Source organism: Panulirus ornatus, chromosome 43 (genome assembly GCF_036320965.1).
Source record: "Panulirus ornatus isolate Po-2019 chromosome 43, ASM3632096v1, whole genome shotgun sequence".
Lineage (NCBI taxonomy): Eukaryota > Metazoa > Arthropoda > Malacostraca > Decapoda > Palinuridae > Panulirus > Panulirus ornatus.
In genome coordinates this window covers 11,546,859-11,570,197 of record NC_092266.1, presented here as the reverse complement: position 1 = coordinate 11,570,197, position 23,339 = coordinate 11,546,859, and the positions used below count along the sequence as shown (strand labels likewise).

The 23,339-nt window shown below is 47.8% G+C and overlaps 1 protein-coding gene across 6 annotated transcripts in view; it reads right to left on the bottom strand.

Annotated features, from left to right (window-relative positions):
* The window catches only part of LOC139762316 (organic cation transporter protein-like), a 346,799-nt gene that overhangs the window by 148,670 nt on the left and 174,790 nt on the right, over positions 1-23,339 (bottom strand). Inside the window, exons 1-2 of one of the 6 annotated variants that reach the window (XM_071686956.1) lie at positions 11,704-11,768; positions 10,382-10,610 (exon numbers count right to left, since the gene is read on the bottom strand). The exons of 4 other annotated variants lie outside the window; for them this stretch is intronic. In XM_071686956.1, coding sequence (XP_071543057.1) covers positions 10,382-10,530 — 149 coding nt within the window. In that variant the 5' untranslated portion in view covers positions 10,531-10,610; positions 11,704-11,768. Of the gene's footprint in view, positions 1-5,412; positions 5,436-10,381; positions 10,611-11,703; positions 11,769-23,339 lie in introns of those variants that run through there. One more of the 6 variants, XM_071686957.1, reaches the window with a different exon arrangement.

Genomic DNA, 23,339 nt, shown 5'->3' with positions numbered 1-23,339 from the left:
GACTTCGACTAGTGGAGGAGCGCACGCGACTTCGACTAGTGGAGGAGCGCACGCGACTTCGACTAGTGGAGGAGCGCACGCGACTTCGACTAGTGGAGGAGCGCACGCGACTTCGACTAGTGGAGGAGCGCACGCGACTTCGACTAGTGGAGGAGCGCACGCGACTTCGACTAGTGGAGGAGCGCACGCGACTTCGACTAGTGGAGGAGCGCACGCGACTTCGACTAGTGGAGGAGCGCACGCGACTTCGACTAGTGGAGGAGCGCACGCGACTTCGACTAGTGGAGGAGCGCACGCGACTTCGACTAGTGGAGGAGCGCACGCGACTTCGACTAGTGGAGGAGCGCACGCGACTTCGACTAGTGGAGGAGCGCACGCGACTTCGACTAGTGGAGGAGCGCACGCGACTTCGACTAGTGGAGGAGCGCACGCGACTTCGACTAGTGGAGGAGCGCACGCGACTTCGACTAGTGGAGGAGCGCACGCGACTTCGACTAGTGGAGGAGCGCACGCGACTTCGACTAGTGGAGGAGCGCACGCGACTTCGACTAGTGGAGGAGCGCACGCGACTTCGACTAGTGGAGGAGCGCACGCGACTTCGACTAGTGGAGGAGCGCACGCGACTTCGACTAGTGGAGGAGCGCACGCGACTTCGACTAGTGGAGGAGCGCACGCGACTTCGACTAGTGGAGGAGCGCACGCGACTTCGACTAGTGGAGGAGCGCACGCGACTTCGACTAGTGGAGGAGCGCACGCGACTTCGACTAGTGGAGGAGCGCACGCGACTTCGACTAGTGGAGGAGCGCACGCGACTTCGACTAGTGGAGGAGCGCACGCGACTTCGACTAGTGGAGGAGCGCACGCGACTTCGACTAGTGGAGGAGCGCACGCGACTTCGACTAGTGGAGGAGCGCACGCGACTTCGACTAGTGGAGGAGCGCACGCGACTTCGACTAGTGGAGGAGCGCACGCGACTTCGACTAGTGGAGGAGCGCACGCGACTTCGACTAGTGGAGGAGCGCACGCGACTTCGACTAGTGGAGGAGCGCACGCGACTTCGACTAGTGGAGGAGCGCACGCGACTTCGACTAGTGGAGGAGCGCACGCGACTTCGACTAGTGGAGGAGCGCACGCGACTTCGACTAGTGGAGGAGCGCACGCGACTTCGACTAGTGGAGGAGCGCACGCGACTTCGACTAGTGGAGGAGCGCACGCGACTTCGACTAGTGGAGGAGCGCACGCGACTTCGACTAGTGGAGGAGCGCACGCGACTTCGACTAGTGGAGGAGCGCACGCGACTTCGACTAGTGGAGGAGCGCACGCGACTTCGACTAGTGGAGGAGCGCACGCGACTTCGACTAGTGGAGGAGCGCACGCGACTTCGACTAGTGGAGGAGCGCACGCGACTTCGACTAGTGGAGGAGCGCACGCGACTTCGACTAGTGGAGGAGCGCACGCGACTTCGACTAGTGGAGGAGCGCACGCGACTTCGACTAGTGGAGGAGCGCACGCGACTTCGACTAGTGGAGGAGCGCACGCGACTTCGACTAGTGGAGGAGCGCACGCGACTTCGACTAGTGGAGGAGCGCACGCGACTTCGACTAGTGGAGGAGCGCACGCGACTTCGACTAGTGGAGGAGCGCACGCGACTTCGACTAGTGGAGGAGCGCACGCGACTTCGACTAGTGGAGGAGCGCACGCGACTTCGACTAGTGGAGGAGCGCACGCGACTTCGACTAGTGGAGGAGCGCACGCGACTTCGACTAGTGGAGGAGCGCACGCGACTTCGACTAGTGGAGGAGCGCACGCGACTTCGACTAGTGGAGGAGCGCACGCGACTTCGACTAGTGGAGGAGCGCACGCGACTTCGACTAGTGGAGGAGCGCACGCGACTTCGACTAGTGGAGGAGCGCACGCGACTTCGACTAGTGGAGGAGCGCACGCGACTTCGACTAGTGGAGGAGCGCACGCGACTTCGACTAGTGGAGGAGCGCACGCGACTTCGACTAGTGGAGGAGCGCACGCGACTTCGACTAGTGGAGGAGCGCACGCGACTTCGACTAGTGGAGGAGCGCACGCGACTTCGACTAGTGGAGGAGCGCACGCGACTTCGACTAGTGGAGGAGCGCACGCGACTTCGACTAGTGGAGGAGCGCACGCGACTTCGACTAGTGGAGGAGCGCACGCGACTTCGACTAGTGGAGGAGCGCACGCGACTTCGACTAGTGGAGGAGCGCACGCGACTTCGACTAGTGGAGGAGCGCACGCGACTTCGACTAGTGGAGGAGCGCACGCGACTTCGACTAGTGGAGGAGCGCACGCGACTTCGACTAGTGGAGGAGCGCACGCGACTTCGACTAGTGGAGGAGCGCACGCGACTTCGACTAGTGGAGGAGCGCACGCGACTTCGACTAGTGGAGGAGCGCACGCGACTTCGACTAGTGGAGGAGCGCACGCGACTTCGACTAGTGGAGGAGCGCACGCGACTTCGACTAGTGGAGGAGCGCACGCGACTTCGACTAGTGGAGGAGCGCACGCGACTTCGACTAGTGGAGGAGCGCACGCGACTTCGACTAGTGGAGGAGCGCACGCGACTTCGACTAGTGGAGGAGCGCACGCGACTTCGACTAGTGGAGGAGCGCACGCGACTTCGACTAGTGGAGGAGCGCACGCGACTTCGACTAGTGGAGGAGCGCACGCGACTTCGACTAGTGGAGGAGCGCACGCGACTTCGACTAGTGGAGGAGCGCACGCGACTTCGACTAGTGGAGGAGCGCACGCGACTTCGACTAGTGGAGGAGCGCACGCGACTTCGACTAGTGGAGGAGCGCACGCGACTTCGACTAGTGGAGGAGCGCACGCGACTTCGACTAGTGGAGGAGCGCACGCGACTTCGACTAGTGGAGGAGCGCACGCGACTTCGACTAGTGGAGGAGCGCACGCGACTTCGACTAGTGGAGGAGCGCACGCGACTTCGACTAGTGGAGGAGCGCACGCGACTTCGACTAGTGGAGGAGCGCACGCGACTTCGACTAGTGGAGGAGCGCACGCGACTTCGACTAGTGGAGGAGCGCACGCGACTTCGACTAGTGGAGGAGCGCACGCGACTTCGACTAGTGGAGGAGCGCACGCGACTTCGACTAGTGGAGGAGCGCACGCGACTTCGACTAGTGGAGGAGCGCACGCGACTTCGACTAGTGGAGGAGCGCACGCGACTTCGACTAGTGGAGGAGCGCACGCGACTTCGACTAGTGGAGGAGCGCACGCGACTTCGACTAGTGGAGGAGCATGTCGTGTTGGTGTTCGATGTCCTTGACAACGCTCAGTGTCTGCTCAGCAGTGAAAGCAGATCACTGGCCACCCCTGACGCTGACGTCCACAACATGCTGCAAGGGGCACTTTGTTGTTTGACTTTAATTCGTCTCCAACAACGTTTCGTACACGTTATATTTGTGTTATTAAAGACACATCGTTTCTGCCTTCTGCCGCCTTCATCACTGCCGTAATACAAGGTTTCTTTGAGACTGATTCATTCTTCGTGTAGCTGAGGCAGCTTGGATGACCTGGCAACCCTCCAGTTGTTAAATTTAGGCACCCACTTCGTCAGGTTTGTGGGGCTTCTCTCAGGCCAACGGGTCCGAAAAGGGCCCTCTGTGTCATCTGTAACCCTTTTGTGCTACCGCTCACAGGATGAGCATGGGGTAAACAATCAACATGCCTCTGATAGCGTCACACATCAAACAGAATCATAAGCAAGACACACGCGTTCTGGTGGAGCTATGACATAGCTAATCTCACCCCTAAAGCTCTCGTCGCGTCCAAAGCTCTGATGTCCAAACCCATAACGTATCATCTGAACACGGCGTAAACTCCGAGTACTTACTACGTCAGGTAGATAGGAACGATAAGGCAATAAACAAAGGGGCTGTCGGAGGACTTTTCATAGCGCCACGCGACACTGCGTACAGCATTCATTGTAGCGCCGAGACAAAGACAGAGCCGGATGAAAGCCATGGGCGAGCGAGTGGAAGACTTAACACTCACACAGCGTGTGTACATGTGCTGGACAGTTTTATATACACAGAGTCCATGACTATCCCCCTTTAATCCCCCGAGCCAAGTTTTTCTTCCTGCCCCCCCACACTCTCGCTCCTCCTCACTTATCATTCCGCTCTTTGTTCAACTCTGATATCATCTCTCACACCCACTTACTACATTTCCTCCAGGTTATTTAGGAAACAATGAGAGACGAAAAATGCAGGAAGGAGCATACCTGTGTAAGGGGAGGGGGGAGACAACAGCTGATGTGGTGGTGAAATAAGTAGGGAGAGGGAGGGTAGAGGTGGAGGTGGGGGGGAACGGGTTATAGAACCAGTCTGCACTGCCCCCAAGCTACCAAGGACCTCCCTCTACAGCTACCCTCTTGTACCCACCTGTCTGAATGAAGTCTCCTACAGTCCACGCATGGTCGTCTACAGTACACTAAGTGTTCGGTGGTACGCCAGGAAATAGCTCGTGTCACTTTCGTGGACTCTGGTCTTAAGGGTACACACTCGCGGAAGAATTTCCAATATCAAGGTCACCACTGGTGCGTCTCCCTATCCATGCGCCGCCAAGCGTTCGTCACTTTCCCCCAGCTATCCGTACGCGAGGAGCCGCCTGCACACTAGGCTTTCTAAAGGTTGCTTCCCTCACACGTGATAGGCTGATGACTTCCCCGAGAATAATGCTGGGACGCACGTCACTTCCCACATCCCATGACGCGCCTGTCCCCAGCTATACCGCGCCCTCTTGTCTCCTCCGGTCGAGACAGTTTCGTCCTGTACAGCTTGCAAGAGAAGCGCCTGTCCCGGGACTTTTGCCCTGCATTGTTCGTATGCAGAACATCCACCTCGGCTGTGTCGTCGTCATGCATTGGATGTCTGGGCCTCAGTCGTAACCAGCTACCCTAAGGCTGTCAAAGTCAGGCTATTATATCCACCCCATCGAAGGGTCTTCACCAACACTTTCCTCGGGTGTTACGGCTATGTCCATGACCACAAGCACTCTCACTAGGCACGTGTGGACTGTACGTAGGCGTAGATATAAAGTGAACTGATCAACAAGACGTAGCCTAGGACTCGGGTCATGTTGGCTCCTGTACGTGAGGAAAGCACAGCCGAGTATGTCTTAAGCAAGGCTGATGGCGTCAAGTGTTCCCGTGTCCTATGCGAACACTCTGGAATAATATATAATGAACGTCTACTGATGTGAAAGCATGTCTGTTGAAGCAGAAAAAAAAAATTAAAGTATGAAGAATTCCTTCGTGCTTGTAACGCTCTCCCTGTACAACACATCCTCGGGACAATGGCTTTCTATTGTACTCAAAACACACACACACACACACGAGAAAAAAAAAGATGTGTTAGTTACAGTTGAGAGAGAGGGAGGCATCTCCTGCAGGAGGGATCACCTTAGGACACGTCACCTTCTGCAGGTATACTGGCTCTGTGGGGTTCAGGCTCTCTCTCTGTAACGATAACAGAAACACCTAAGATCAGTCACTGGCGCAACTTCTCCATTACAGTATTCCCCCCGTCCACCTCCCCATAAATAAAGAATTCAAAACAGCTGTGAAATAGTGGGAAGGAAATGAAAATATCCACAGTATCCATTACGATCTTGATGCTGGGGCCCAGAGAGAGTGCACACTGGGAGCACAACTGTTGGCCTGTGTTATAATGCAGGCTGGACACACACACACACACGTGTGTCTGTCTCCACTACAACACCTACATGACAAGAGAGGTGAAGTCCTCTGCTGCGCTCCCATACCTCAACTTCCACCACTCCCTCACTCTCCTCACGCCCTCTCCCTTCTCCACTCATGCTTTCTTTTCGTCACTTTCCATTCATTCTCATTTTCCCCCACACAGCTCACTTATGCCTTCCTCTCATACCATTCTCTACGCCGGTGACGAGCGATCCCGCCCTCCCCTCTCCGTCGCCCTCACCCACCCACAACCCGCACCGTCATTGCAGTACCCCGCTTGTGTCACCCTCTCCTCCTGCACCGTCACTAGTGTACCCCACCTATGTCATCCATCCCTCCTCATGCACTGCCACCCCTTGGCAAAACCCTCCCAGCTAAGGCACGAAGCCCCCTTGAGCACGACGGTACGACCCTTGGGTACGAAGGCCTCACCATCATACCCTGAGGTCGCGTCATCGGTCTCTAGCGTCGTGCTCACGGGTCGTACCGACGCGTCATGCCCAAGGATCGCAGCGTTTGGCTTCGTAGTTTCGAAACCGGAGATACAGAGACCGAGGGTGGATCATGCTGCTTCTCAACATCGCCAAGTATTTTGCCGTAATGAGAAATGTGACGAATAATTCACACTCCGCCACACCAGCGTCGAGTGCTTACGACGCAGGTCATTGAGCAGGTCGACCCAGTCTTCACAGGGATTTGGTTGGTGTTGGCGAGTCATTCAGAATTCTACTAGCATGTTTGAATGTACGTGTTAGGCTAGTTTCCATGGGGTTGAGGGAGGAGGTACAGGCTGTTAAAGAAGTTACTGCGGTAGTCTGTCCCGATGGGGTTACTGAAGACCAGTACCCAGGAGCCATGGTCGAGCTCAAACGTTCCATCCCCGGCAGATGATTCAAGATGAAGGTGTCTTTAATCTCTCGTGCAGCTCTACATTCTCGGAGATACTATGCCATTCTGATGTTACAGATACACCTCGGAGCTTCATCCTGAATTACAGGACCTGTAGAGAGTGGGGTATAGTTACCTTGAGGACAATTGTTACATGAACTCCATCACTCTCGTTGTGGCTGGCAGCAGTGATCCCATCGGAGTGGAGGGACGAAGCTGTGAATCATCAATACCAGTGGGTGAAACATTGCATCTAGCCAGGAGGGACGAAGCTGTGAATCATCAATACCAGTGGGTGAAACATTACATCTAGACAGGATGAGGCGGTCATAGACAAGCTGATAGTTTCGCTTACAAAACGTATCACGTTCAAAGATCTGGTCAAAGTTTTATTAACGTATTGGTCATTAGAGAGAAATTGTATATTGCTCTTTGTTGGTGTCTTGAAAGACCCTGTTGGGTCGTACTTCTGTGGCCTGGTAAACAGCGATTAGCAGGACAATAGTGGAGGCAGGTAACCCAACTGGCTCAAAAGGAGATAGAGCAAACCATGAACAGGTCCACAGCAAGACTCCGCTCCTCAGATATGTAGTACATTCCATAATGGCGTAGGGAAGCGTGAGGAGTAGACTCGTTCCATCCATATCATGGTAAGAGTTGATATGGAATAAGGATGGCAGTCAGGTGAGTGGATGATGATGCTACTGCTCGACAGAGCACGTGTGTGACTGAAGATGGGGTGGGGAGGTGAGAGAGAGAGAGAGAGAGAGAGAGAGAGAGAGAGAGAGAGAGAGAGAGAGAGAGAGAGAGAGAGAGAGAGAGAGAGAGAGAGTAACGTTCAGGAGCGTCGAAACGTGTATCAGTCCCAAGTCTTGTGTAGTTGCCTCCTGCGGGAAGGTCCAACGCAGGAGATCGAACTATTATTCTCTTCTCGTGTTGCTTGTAGATGTGGATCACGACCCAAACGCGACGATGACTCTTGATGTGGGACAAGTGGGCCTTGTACGACAAATGGCGGTGTCAAGCTTCTTCGACTCCTGCTGCTGGCAAAGTTTGTACGCTTTTCCGCATTTAATAGAGGTTTGAGCTGCTGCTTCTGCGGGGGAGCATTGTAAGGAGTGGAAACGTCTCTCAGCCTCCTGAAAATCACTGCTGGAGTTTGTAGTGTACCAGGTTGGGTGTCCCGGAGAGCTTCTGTGATGTGAAGGTGCTCAATATCTCTAGTGTGCTTGTTTTTTGTTTTTTTGTTTTTCTGTTTTTGCTGACTCTACCATCCACTGTCTTGTTAAGTGTGGTTACGTGCTGGTATTCCAAGAGTGACCAGAATGCTTCACCGTGTTGGAGGTACATAGTGATAGGCCTGGAGAGAGTCGCGGTGGTGACTTCCACATACCTTTCCGTACCTGACAGCCTCTCAAGTCCTGGCTTACTGAGACGCCATTATCAACACTCCTGACTACCAGGCCGTAGTACTTCCCTAGTCGATGGTTGCCTGCAACCTACTACCTGAAAGAGGAGAGAGAGAGAGAGAGAGAGAGAGAGAGAGAGAGAGAGAGAGAGAGAGAGAGAGAGAGAGAGAGAGAGAGAGAGAGAGAGAGTTGTTTCCTTGTCTGGTTTGGTAAGATATTCTAAACATGCTACGATGACTTTATGTCTATTTCAGTTGTTCGTTTCCACTGTCTCATATATGTCATGTTTAGCTTTGCTACTCCTAGGTCTGTGTAAGGTGTGCCCAAGTGTGGGCCGCAGCAACAGCGGGAGGTTCCTCTCCTGACGGAGCAGAAGAGCTAGGAACGAGGAGGTATGACGGAGGGTTTGATTTAAATCCCCTTTGGCGGCGCCAAAGGCCATTAGAGGGGCATAGCGGCATCCAAAGGGAAGGAGAGAAAGTGAAGGTTTACTTTAAAGCCCCTTTGGAGGTGCCAAAGGAGACAGGTCTGTACATCCTCCACCATGTATCATCATGATGTGTTGTTCTCTACCTCTTTCTGTACCCCCACCCTACCCACTCCGGTGCGAGAGCCTCCCACTGGTGCTGGTACTTCCCACTGGCGCTAGTACCTCCCACTGGTGCTGGTACCTCCCACTGGTGCTGGTATCACCCTCTGGATCTAGTACCTCCCACTGGTGCCGGTACCTCCCACTGGTGCTGGTACTCCCTCTGGATCTAGTACCTCAAACTGGTGCTAGTACCTCTCACTGGTGCTAGTACCTCCCAGTGGTGCTAGTACCTCCCACTGGTGCTAGCACCTCCCACTGGTGCTAGCACCTCCCTCTGGCGCTAGTACCTCCCACTGGTGCTAGTACCTCTCACTGGTGCTAGTACCTCCCAGTGGTGCTAGTACCTCCCACTGGTGCTAGTACCTCCCACTGGTGCTAGTACCTCGCACTGGTGCTAGCACCTCCCTCTGGTGCTGGTACCTCCTCCTGGTGCCAGTCCATCCTACTAATTCTACAATTCTACGTGCAGAAGACCTGGATAACGCTTGTAGATGCTAAGAAGTTTCTATATGGTAGCGTCATGTTGGTGTTGGAGAATTAGTACTCCTGGGGACAGAGGACACGCTAAGTGAGCCAGCACATTCTTCTCCCCCCCCGACCTATTCAAAATGACTATGACAACCTGCGAAAGCACCTGTGCCGGCAACGATGAACCAATTCGTCCACAAGTGAGGAAAAGAAATCGACCAATGGCGAGAAAATTAGTCTTAACTGTTGATTTCAATTCAGCCAAAATAGATGAAAGAAAGAAAAAATACATTCAGAACGTAACCAGATGCAATAGATACCAAACGCGATAGATTATCATCAAAAGGGATGGGGGGCTTCACTGATTTATATTGTTCTTACACTAGATGGGCTTTGCATGGAACATCTGCGAGGCCCATAATGCAGCAGTGTGAGTGAAATACGAATGGGTGGGAATACTGTGTCGAAAATATCAGAAGTAATGCAAATTAAGTTCTGTGGCCAAAAGTGAAGTTTCTCTCAAGTTATGAGCCTAAGTTCGTCAAAATTTATATCAAAAGTTTTATAGCAAAGTCCAAACTAAACGAATAGCTCATGCCATTCATTCATTCAGATGGCGGGAAATAAGTGTTTGAAGTAAACAGTCTTCATTAAACCATGATGTTACTACTGACGAAGGAGAACGCTTAACATTCATGGCAAAACTATGAAAATAATCGAACGTAACCAGATATTTGTTGAACAATAACAGATAAATTGATTAACATGTGGTTTCAACAAAGCGCAGTGCTGCACATTTCCTCAAATAACAATAACAACTGTGACCGATAACCATTTGAAGACGACCGCATCCAACACGTACACGGATTTTCCCTCCACGTCGTGTTGCATTCCTTGGTGATCGAGTGCTTCATGTTACGTCACTAACGTTACAATACGTTACTAAGCAAAAAGAGGAAAAAAAAAAGACAAGTGTTTGTTCTGCTCATACTGGTAACAACATAGTATCCAGCTCTGTCAGCGTCAACACGAAAGACATTAAAGGTATAGTCATAAGGTTGGGTCGTGATATGAATAAAAACAAAAAAGGTGTTATCATATCAAACAACGAAACGCGCGACCACAAAATACTAGGCTGTTACCTATCATATCTAACAACGAAACCCATGACCACACAAATACGTGGTTGTAAATTTCCACTCATACTCCACCCACGAAACACTGCTGGTTTCCTCTCGTCTCGTAACGAAATCCAGCAGAGGTCGGCCTTACCTGTGATTCACCACGTTGCCGACGAAGGTCATGCACACCACCACCATGGCAGGCATGAAGGAGCCCCAGCAGGAGAGGGCGAAGACGTACTTCTGGTACTTGCCGAAGTCACCCAGTTGTGCATTTATACCTTCGAAGTCCATTTCCATCTCGTCGGGTTGTATATATATCCTCCTGATGTCAGTGGATCAGTGGTCCCCTTACAACTTAACGCGCCGTACAGGAAAACCTGTGGATGGTGAGTGACAAGTGCTGCTGGCAAAGGGTATCGCATCTTTACTCTATTTTCTTCTATCCGAGAAAAAAAAGAAAGAGGAATTCCCTGAGGAGGTCAAATGCGACGAGCGGTACACAGCGATTAAATGAGGTTGCCTGTTAAGAGCAGGTTGTGTGTGTATGACCCAACCCTGCCGCCAGCTTTTTACCCTTCACCAATACAGCACTCGCTCAGCAAGAAGCTAACGGTTGTAATAATGTCCTTTTTCCTTCCTGATCGATGCTAGTTAATAAATACTGTCGTCTAAGAATTCGCCTTCGGACTGAATCATTAAATTTGTCTGTTCTAAGATTTGCTTTTTTGATAATCGGTGCCAGTTATACGTGACCTACAAGCAGGCAATTTATAACTATAAATTAACGAACATAATTCTACATCTGACTCCAAATTTTCCCAAGCTGTTATCAAACTCGCCATGTCTTTATCACCCAATTTACTCTTTGAGCAAATGATTGAAGCATACGTCTGTAAATACGTTGCTCTTTTTTTCTAACAAAAGTTCAGAACTCTCCAGTGATACATCACTGAGAAGGTATTCACCGCCTAGCCCGCATTTCGCATTTTCCAGCTACATTATAGTTTACACTTCCTACCTCTCTCTCAAGGCTCGATACTAGTTCCTCTGGCAGCCTATATAGCCCGGGATTGGCACTCTAACCATGATTACTGTGTACAAGTGTTTGAGCTGGACGAAACACTTGTACTTTGTCAGCGCGTCCATGGTCAGCAAAATAAGTATCGCTGAAAAAATCAATAACTTGAAAGTGAAAAGCGCAGAAATTCGCCTTGTGTACACACTCGAAATTCTTTCTTACGACTTTGCATGCAGTACAGCACTCAACAAGCTTATTTGAGAGAGAAAAAAAATACTTGTTTCGTCTTAAATTAACCTGAACTTAATGAAATACTATTTTCTGGACATTCTCCATTTCATCCTCCGCTTTGGAACTGTGCGCGAGACAGTGCAGGTGAAACTCAGAGGCAAAGAAAAAAAAAAATTCGTTTTAGGACAAAATTACAGGGAAGAGCTAATCCACTGGCGTACCTCAGTCAACACCAACTAGGACGGAACTGATGGAGTCGCAACTAGTCCAGGGTAGACGACGTATCTCCGTTCTGGTGTCCACCGCCAACCTAGAGGTTACCACCAACGGTGCCAGATGCACGATGTTCTACGGCCCTAAAGTTCTGCGAGGCACCAACATCCTGTCAACATTACCCCACAGCATTACGATATCATCATACTCATATCTTGGCTCCTCCGTACTTCCCATTCCGGCGGGTTGTGACAAAGTAAAATGAGGGCAAAGACAACTTCCAAGAAATGGAACGTCCTTCCTAATATCAATCAACTGCTCAAATCCACAAATATGTTGTCCATCAAAACTATATATACTGGCGTTCATATATAACCCATAAGATTACTCTGAGAATAACTTCAGAAACTTAACGTCAATACATAATAGCATTTACTTCAGAGGAACCATCGCCGTGTTTCCGACCTCAAGGGATCGAACAAGGTGTTCAGCTGGCACTCTTTTTGTTTAAGTAACTCAAGGGTAATGTACTACCCACTGCGCAGGGTACCGCTGTTCCTGCTGACGTCATCAGTGTCTTTCCCACTAACTTGACCTGGCACATCTGAAGAGAGAGAGGTTGTTCGCTTTCTCAGATAATCGTATATACTTTCACTTTTCTTTTTCCGTTTCATAATCCTCTATGTATTTCAATTAAGGCTCGGCCTTGATGTGAAAACTTTTGTCCATGACTGGAGACTTCAACGTAAAAACATACATACACCGTTCATAGTTACTGTGCCACTGCTATCTTATTAGTGGGTATGCACACGGATATATATATGTGGCCTTACGTATTAATAGATTCGAAGGTAAGCGAATCATAAATGATTATTCGGGGGAGAAATCCTGAGCTCTTCATCTGGGAAACGTGCAACACATATCATGTCATTCACTCTACCAAGGACGACGAAAGTCAGCACAACACCCCTCGTCGTATTCACAAACACACACGTGAGACTCCAAAACAGGTACTAGCTCAGGCAGCCCCAGCAGCGAGCTCCTCCGCCCCTTTCCACTTTCTATTGCTGACATTTTGTCTTTGATGCGCGGTCTGTCTGTTACTTAGTGTGAGGGATATCAGTGTAGTTGCGTAAGTGTATAACCACAGCGGAATATGAAGCGGGATGGCTAGAATCTTAAGCAGTGACCACAAGGTCAACCCAGTGGCATGTTAAGGACACAGAGATTCTATTTTCTCCGCACACGACGTATGGGACTTTGTTGGAAGGTGAGTAAAATACGCTACAATACTTAAAATGACAGGGCTTAGAAGTGGCCATGAACCGGTGCTCCAAAGGGAATGCCAGTCCAATAAAACACGGTCTGTAAGCCTTTCTCTTGTACAAAGGAATTCAAACAGCAACAGACCAGTGGATCCCTTCTACCACTTGACTCTTCATTCAAAATCTGTTCAACAGGTATTCATCAAATCCAATCAAAAGACTATGCTGTTAAAACTTGGTGTGTAACCTGTTAAACCTAGCTCAACCTTTAAGCCTATTAACAATATATATATATATATATATATATATATATATATATATATATATATATATATATATATATATATATACACACACACGAACAAAGTGCATATGAACGGGCAGGGGGAGGGGGGTGTCATGTGTAGCGGGGTGGCGGCGAGAATGGATGAAGGTAGCATGTATGATTATGTACATATGCATATATGTATATGTCTGTGTATGTATATGTATGCATACGTTGAAATGTATAGGTATGCATATGTGCGTGTGTGGGCGTTTATGTATATACATGTGTATGTGGATGGGTTGGGCCATTCTTTCGTCTGTTTCCTTGCGCTACCTCACTAACGCGGGAGACAGCGTCAAAGTATAATGAATATAATATAAGGGAAGTGTTTTAGATATCTGGGAGTGGATTTGGCAGTGGATGGAACCATGGAAGCGGAAGTGAATCATAGGGTGGGGGAGGGGGCGAAAGTTCTGGGAGCCTTGAAGAATGTGTGGAAGTCGAGAACGTTATCTTGGAAAGCAAAAATGGGTATGTTTCAAGAATAGTGGTTCCAACAATGTTATATGGTTGCGAGGCGTGGGCTATAGATAGAGTTGTGCGGAGGATGGTGGATGTGCTGGAAATGAGATGTTTGGGGACAATATGTGGTGTGAGGTGGTTTGATCAGGTAATGAAAGGGTAAGAGAGATGTGTGGAAATAAAAAGAGTGTGGTTGAGAGAGCAGGAGAGGGTGTTTTGAAATGGTTTGGTCACATGGAGAGAATGAGTGAGGAAAGATTGAGAAAGAGGATATATGTGTCAGAGGTGGAGGAAACGAGGAGAAGTGGGAAACCAAATTGGAGGTGGAAAAATGGAGTGAAAAAGATTTTGAGTGATCGGGGCCTGAACATGCAGGAGGGTGAAAGGCGTGCAAGGAATAGAGTGAATTGGAACGATGTGGTATACCGGGGTCGACGTGCTGTCAATGGATTGAACCAGGGTGTGTGAAGCGTCTGGGGTAAACCATGGAAAGTTTTGTGGGGCCTGGATGTGAAAAGGGAGCTGTGGTTTCGGTGCATTATACATGACAGCTAGAGACTGAGTGTGAACGAATGTGGCCTTTGTTGTCTTTTCCTAGCGCTACCTCGTGCACATGCGGGGGAGGGGGTTGTTATTTCATGTGTGGCGGGGTGGCGATGGGAATGAATAAAGGCAGACAGTATGAATTATGTACATGTGTATATATGTATATGTCTGTGTGTGTATATATATATGTATACGTTGAGATGTATAGGTATGTATATGTGCGTGTGTGGACGTGTGTGTAAATACATGCGTTTGTGGGTGAGTTGGGCCATTCTTTCGTCTGTTTCCTTGCGCTACCTTGCTAACGCGGGAGACAGCGACAAAGTATAATAAATAAATAAATAAATATATATATATATATATATATATATATATATATATATATATATATATATATATATATATATATATATATATATATATATATATATGCACACACACAATTCTACCCTTATGACAGTATTATGCATATAATCCCGACAAGAGAAACCACTTCCTCCAAAACATAGGTGACGAGACGTCTGATGTTGTCAAGACAAATCCTTACTTACTAACGTAACAACTTGAGAGTATGAGAGACAAGAGGAAGCACTCAGCACGAGAGTCGGGAGACAAGTTATACGTGTCTAAATTACAACTTTCTCCTTTATCGGTATGAGTAAAAAAATTACCATTATTATCATTTACCAACTGCCTTTCATTATCTTCGTATGCTACAAGTTATCATCATTATCAAACTGACTTCCATTAGCATTGTATCAGTAGTAACGTAAGCCAGAACGTTACCAGCAGATACGACAGCTCTTTCTCTCACGACCATTATCAGTAACGTTATCAATATTATCAGCGCTATCATTACTACTACTACTACTACTACTACTACTACTACTACTACTACTACTACTACGACTACTACTACTACTACTACTACTACTACTACTAGCAGTTTCGCAGTGTTTTACCTGTGGCCAACAATTAATGCAAACATCAATGCAAATATCTTGAGATATGGCAATAAGCTCCGTGACGTATCGGTTAGCGTTCCTGACCATGACGCACTCACGGGCACGCCCAGGATCGAGCGCATAGGTTCGATTCCTGGTTACGCCCGTCGGCCGACAGTCAACCCAGCCGTTCATCCACCCCTAGAGGTTGGTCGATGAATTAGGTGCATGGCTTAGGCTTGAGTGGAGAGAGAGAGAGAGAGAGAGAGAGAGAGAGAGAGAGAGAGAGAGAGAGAGAGAGAGAGAGAGAGAGAGAGAGCGTTAATGGGATGGCCTCGACTGGGTTTCACTTTGCCTGTACCGTTTCAGCTAAATGAAAAAAGTTGACCTATTCTTCCAGCATGTGTGGAACTCTTCAACTACGACCACCAGATGTTAGCAGATCAACACGGAATATATATATATATATATATATATATATATATATATATATATATATATATATATATATATATGTGTGTGTGTGTGTGTGTGTGTGTGTGTGTGTGTGTGTGTGTGTCGGAGGTGGAGGGACCGAGGAGAAGTGGGAGACCAAATTGGAGGTGGAAAGATGGAGTGAAAAAGATTTTGTGTGATCGGGGCCTGAACATGCAGGAGGGGGAAAGGAGGGCAAGGAATAGAGTGAATTGGATCGATGTGGTATACCGGGGTTGACGTGCTGTCAGTGGATTGAATCAGGGCATGTGAAGCGTCTGGGGTAAACCATGGAAAGTTGTGTGGGGCCTGGATGTGGAAAGGGAGCTGTGGTTTCGGGCATTATTGCGTGACAGCTGGAGACTGAGTGTGAACGAATGGGGCCTTTGTTGTCTTTTCCTATTGCTACCTCGCACACATGAGGGGGGAGGGGGAAGGTATTCCATGTGTGGCGAGGTGGCGATGGGAGAGAATGGGGGCAGACAGTGTGAATTGTGTGCATGGGTATATATGTATGTGTCTGTGTATGTATATATATGTGTACATTGAGATGTATAGGTATGTATATTTGCGTGTGTGGACGTGTGTGTGTATACATTGTGTATGGGGGTGGGTTGGGCCATTTCTTTCGTCTGTTTCCTTGCGCTACCTCGCAAACGCGGGAGACAGCGACAAAGCAAAATAAATGAATAAAAAAAATATGTATATTGTTACGAACACGTGGGTGTGTGCCCACCTGTTCGTCTCTATGTCTGTGTGTATCTCTGTGTATAGAGTAAGTGCTATTTCATGTTAGGGCGAGGGCCAAGGCCTTCCCCCGCTATCGGCTCGGATTTCGCTTCCCTAACCAAACCATTAATTCTGAGGCCTTCTTCATACCTTCGAGAGGGAAACCAGATGGCCACGCCGGGCCATCAATCCAGTCCCCCTCGACGCTAGGACCTTCCATCCGGGGCACTAGGTCAAACTGGGGTCAACCTACGGCCCCCATACAGTGTCGTCGCTGTCAGGACAAGAGAAGGTGGGGCCTCTAGGCAGATGTGAGACGAACCTAACTTCCTTTCAGCCAGTAAGCTGTTTCACGGATGACACCTTCTCCAATCACCGACGTACCTATGGCCCTCCAGCCAAGTAGGAGTGGCAATTGGAGCCACCCTCCTCCAATCACCACCGGGCCTTAGGCCCATGACCAATCAAGGGTGGCATCATAGGGTAACAAGGCGGACGGAGGTCCCCTGTCTGTAATAAAAACCTCTGACTCCCCACTGAGCCTCGATTCCTTCAGCAGTCCCGAGCCCCAGCAAAGGTAATGTGAGCTTTCCCTGTCTCGAACCCTGTAGCCACCGCTGCCCCAGTTTGTAAGATGTTTACTGTGTCACGTTAGGTTTAGCTAAGTGTAACGATGTTGTTTACTGTGTCACGTTAGGTTTAGCTAAGTGTAACGATGATGTTTACTGTGTCACGTTAGGTTTAGCTAAGTGTAACGATGTTGTTTACTGTGTCACGTTAGGTTTAGCTAAGTGTAACGATGTTGTTTACTGTGTCACGTCAGGTTTAGCTAAGTGTAACGATGTTGTTTACTGTGTCACGTCAGGTTTAGCTAAGTGTAACGATGTTGTTTACTGTGTCACATCAGGTCTATCTAAGTGTAATGTTATCGAACAAATTGTCATAGAGGAAAGAGATCTCCTGGCTTGAAATCTTATCTGGAATGTTAACTCATGTTCAATGTTAGTTCATGTTCAGAATTAAATGTTTCATGCCTGATTTATGTGTTTATCTTTGTACACCTGCATTCTTTCATTATAAGTAGATTTACTGTAATGCTGGTTTTTAATTCAATCCCATCTTTTCTGATCGTGTTATCCCATTGTGAAACGTAACAAACCTAGCGTCTTTGCGAAGACGAGGACCAGTAGATTACATGTAACAAATATATGTTACTGGCGACCTTGCTCGAATAAGTATATCGAGTTCGTAACAATATATATATATATATATATATATATATATATATATATATATATATATATATATATATATATATATATATATATATATATATTTTGACGAGGATGTATCCGTCATTTATAATGTCTTTACTCCAAGGCCGCATATAAATCATATAGCATTTACAATTCATTTATCTTCCGGGTATCAGACCACACAATCATCTACCACAGACGTGGAGTTTGGTTATGTGATTATCTGTCGTTTTCAACTCAACTCTTAGACCTCATCACACGGCAGCATTCTCCTGCCAACTCAGAGCTGGAGTGGACATCACTGTAAGAATTCAAATGATCAAACCTAATGATAACATCAGCTACCTATTGTCCAATGGAAGAACAAAAAATGTGAACCATATATTCCATCAAACACAGGCAAACATACAGACTGACAAAATTAATCAAAACTCGACCTTTTTATTAACTTCAGGATAACTTGTAATCTTGTAGAGTTTACGATGCACGTCTTAGAGGCTCCGTAAACTTTACGATACACGCCTAAGAGGCTCCGTAAACTTTACGATACACGCCTAAGAGGCTCCGTAAACTTTACGATACACGCCTAAGAGGCTCCGTAAACTTTACGATACACGCCTAAGAGGCTCCGTAAACTTTACGATACACGCCTAAGAGGCTCCGTAAACTTTACGATACACGCCTACGAGGCTTCGTAAACCTTACAATACACGCCCACGAGGCTCCGAAAGCTTTACGATACACACCTACTATGCTTCGTAAACTTTACGATACACTTCTAGGCTTCGTAAACTTTACGATACACACCTACGAGGCTTCGTAAACCTTACGATACTCACCTACGAGGTTTCGTAAACTTTACAACAAACACCTACGAGGCTTCGGAAACTTTACGATACACACCTTTATTATCAAATGACTTTCAAAATAATCAAACCTTTTTGTATTTAAGCTTCGTTCATACAAATACTTGGCCGACATTCAAGTTAACTAACCACTCAACTCAGAGAAGTCTCGCTACTCTTCGCCCACACTTTGCCGAGTCTAAACCCCAAGGGACACACACAGTCATAGCCTCATGCTTTACAAGCCAAATTACTAGTCGCTTTACACGTTATCCACAACCAAACCCCAAGGTCAGTAGCTGCACCACAATGACGTACACCAGTTCAGTACATGCAACACAGCCATACCTGAGTTCTGTACACGTAACACATCAATAACACACCACCCACCCACCCCATCCCAGGTGTTTCTCTGTCACACACACTGCCACAAACTCGCTGCTGGAGACAACATACTGTCGTATTACCAACCCTGTAGAGAGACCACTGGCCAGCAGCACCGGGTCTGTACCGGCACCATACACACTCTAACACATCACCAGTTGTGGAAACGAAACACACACACACTCTCTCACCCCGTAATTCTATCCCACGACACACATCGCCAGTGTCTTGGTACAAACGCAGCACACTCCCGCTTCCGTACATGTAGCACGCACACACACACACACACACACACACACACACACACACACACACCTCAGTTCAGCGCAGGAAATGCACTCTAACGCAGCCTGAGATCTGCAGCTGTCTCCAGAAGTGGGACATGCCAGCTTAGGTAACACCAGGTTCAAAGCAACGTCCAAACTACCAGAAGCAAAGGTCTCTGGAGGGGGGGTCACCGAAAGGTCAATAGTCCGTCAGGTCGCGGTACGTTAATCAAATATCAGGATGATAATGGGGCTAAATGGCCACTCCAGGTCAGAGTGCAACGCGCCCGGCTGAAGCATATAGGCCAGGCCACCTGGACGACACAAGCACAATTATGTTGCCACATCATCCTGCTGACCTTCGCCTTTGTGTGTGGCTACAGCCATGCAGCCGTGTCCGCGACAGCACAGGTGTTCGACCCGTGTGGAGAGGCGATGCTTCAACTGCTGCCTTTGTCATGAGGGAGAGCTCAAACGTGTGTCTGCCCATCGAAGTGACACAGGCGATCACTCGGTGTTATTTACCCCTCAGCCATCATGCTCAGCAGCACTCAAACAGCGTTGCCCATCTCACCATCACTGTCATCACTGATGTTCACTATCACTTACCGTCATGTTCATATTACCGACTCATGACCTCGTTATCACCTGGTTCTCTGCCAATCCCTCATGCTCACTATCACTTACCGTCATGTTCATATTACCGACTCATGACCTCGTTATCACCTGGTTCTCTGCCAATCCCTCATGCTCACTATCACTTACCGTCATGTTCACAACTACTCATCATCGTAATAACACATCCATTATCCTTGTGCCCAATTTCACGACCACTGACACATGGCCGAGAAAGGGAGGAAGAAAATGGTGAAAGTGATCAGAAGAAATGGATCAAATCACAGATCCATCTTGAGCAAAGTAATGTAGCTCCTGGCTCGGTATTAGTAGCGGCCAAAAACATACATTTTGGAGCTGCTTGACCTCCAACCCATTAGAATATTTTCAAAAAAAGTAAATAAAAGAAATTAAGGTTAATATGCGTCTGGGCGATAGAAACAATAAAAAAAAAGAAATGTCCATCGGCCCCAAAAGTGAAAGAATGGTGGGTAAACCTCGATGTAGTTGAACATAAACATCACTTCTGTTTCAGTGGAGGAAACAGAATCACGATAATCCCAAAAGTGTCACATACAAGAAAAACAACTTGTTGATTAGATTTGTAAAGTGTCGTAACACAACAGGACATAGATCTAGCATTGTTCTTCGTGAGAGCTGCTTGTTCAGTCAACAACAACCTTGGGGTCCCATCGCTCCGTCTTATTCACCCCCACCCTAGTCCTGGAGCGTGGGAGAGTCATCGCGTCTCTGGTTACAAGTGAAGCATCGCAACGCATTATGTTCGAACATTAATCCTTTCGCAAGCACGGATATGTTTGTAAACACACACACACACACTCGGAAACAACACATAACTGAGGGTAAGCAAGGGTGATGTGAAAAGTTAAATAACCTGCCTGTTATATTATTATTCACCGGCGAGAAGGAGCAGTGGTGTAAAGATGAGAAGACCACAGGGAAAACGCGAAGCGACAAGTGAACCAGTATTGTATCAGACGGACAGAAGATAAACGAAGGGGGTTCCAGGCAAGTTACGGAGACAAAACCACCAACAAGGAAACATCCAAAGAACACAAACACACCAGCACAATGAGATACACACAAAGAACACAAACACACCAGCACAACGAGATATACACAAAGAACACAAACACACCAGCACAATGAGATATACACAAAGAACACAAACACACCAGCACAATGAGATATACACAAAGAACACAAACACACCAGCACAATGAGATACACACAAAGAACACAAACACACCAGCACAATGAGATACACACAAAGAACACAAACACACCAGCACAATGACATATACACAAAGAACACAAACACACCAGCACAATGACATATACACAAAGAACACAAACACACCAGCACAATGACATATACACAAAGAACACAAACACACCAGCACAATGAGATATACACAAAGAACACAAACACACCAGCACAATGAGATATACACAAAGAACACAAACACACCAGCACAATGAGATACACACAAAGAACACAAACACACCAGCACAATGAGATATACACAAAGAACACAAACACACCAGCACAATGAGATATACACAAAGAACACAAACACACCAGCACAATGAGATACACACAAAGAACACAAACACACCAGCACAATGACATATACACAAAGAACACAAACACACCAGCACAATGAGATATACACAAAGAACACAAACACACCAGCACAATGAGATACACACAAAGAACACAAACACACCAGCACAATGAGATATACACAAAGAACACAAACACACCAGCACAATGACATATACACAAAGAACACAAACACACCAGCTCAATGAGATACACACAAAGAACACAAACACACCAGCTCAATGAGATACACACAAAGAACACAAACACACCAGCACAATGACATATACACAAAGAACACAAACACACCAGCTCAATGAGATACACACAAAGAACACAAACACACCAGCTCAATGAGATACACACAAAGAACACGAACACACCAGCACAATGAGATATACACAAAGAACACAAACACACCAGCACAATGAGATATACACAAAGAACACAAACACACCAGCACAATGAGATATACACAAAGAACACAAACACACCAGCACAATGACATATACACAAAGAACACAAACACACCAGCACAATGAGATATACACAAAGAACACAAACACACCAGCACAATGAGATATACACAAAGAACACAAACACACCAGCTCAATGAGATACACACAAAGAACACAAACACACCAGCACAATGAGATATACACAAAGAACACAAACACACCAGCACAATGAGATATACACAAAGAACACAAACACACCAGCACAATAACATATACACAAAGAACACAAACACACCAGCTCAATGAGATACACACAAAGAACACAAACACACCAGCACAATGACATATACACAAAGAACACAAACACACCAGCACAATGAGATATACACAAAGAACACAAACACACCAGCACAAAATACACAAAGAACACAAACACACCAGCACAATGACATATACACAAAGAACACAAACACACCAGCACAATGGCATATACACAATGAGTGTATTATATATAAACAAAAAGCTAAGGTACTGACAGTAATATTAGGGACACTGGCAACAGGAAATATTCAAGAACCGCAAGGAAACCTATGTACCTAGTAGAGGTGACGCCATCAAGGAAGCATAACACGAGACGCAGTGATGGTCCTCCAGATCCTTGTCCTAGGTCGTACCAACAGACCGTAAACAAAACCGGCTGATTGGTCCCGCTGGTTCCTCACTGGAAACACGTCGACTCATGTACAAGTGCAGATTCTCGATACAATTCTCCGTCCAAATTCAACGAGCTTGATACCGTAAGTCTGACGACAAGAGATGAAATGCAGGCAAGTGACACTAAGGAAAGCATGGACCATAATCCCACTGAGAAACCTAAAGTCCACTGGAACTCACTGGAAAGTGTGGGAAGAGGTGGAGTCCTATGTATGGTGCGCTGCGGTACACCACGGGGGTAAGAGACAACCAAATGGCGAAGATGGAAGGTAACCAAACTGAGTGTACATCTACGACTATGTACGTGGCAACCCCTTCCTTTGTTAATGGGGGTCAAGTTACCTCATAACTACTACGACCTAATTCAATCCCACAAGCACGACAGTTAGTCGTCATAATCACAAGGTCACGTCCCTGTGCGCCAGGGGATGAGATGAAACAAGAGAAGCGATGGTGGGTGTTCTTTGAGACCCTGGAGGTACAGACCCTGGCCTCTTCACGTAGTGCTGTACTGTAGTGACAACAGTGCGATGGTGGGTAGGGATAGTACAGGAGGTACAGACCCTGGCCTCTTCACGTAGTGCTGTAGTGACAACAGTGTACAGTAACGTGAACAGTACAGCCGAGAATATCCCACCACGCGCCCCTTAACACCTGCTGCCCTGGGTCTGTAATGACGACCTGCGGCCATGACACACGCTCGCCATCCCTCTCATCCCCCTCCCATACCT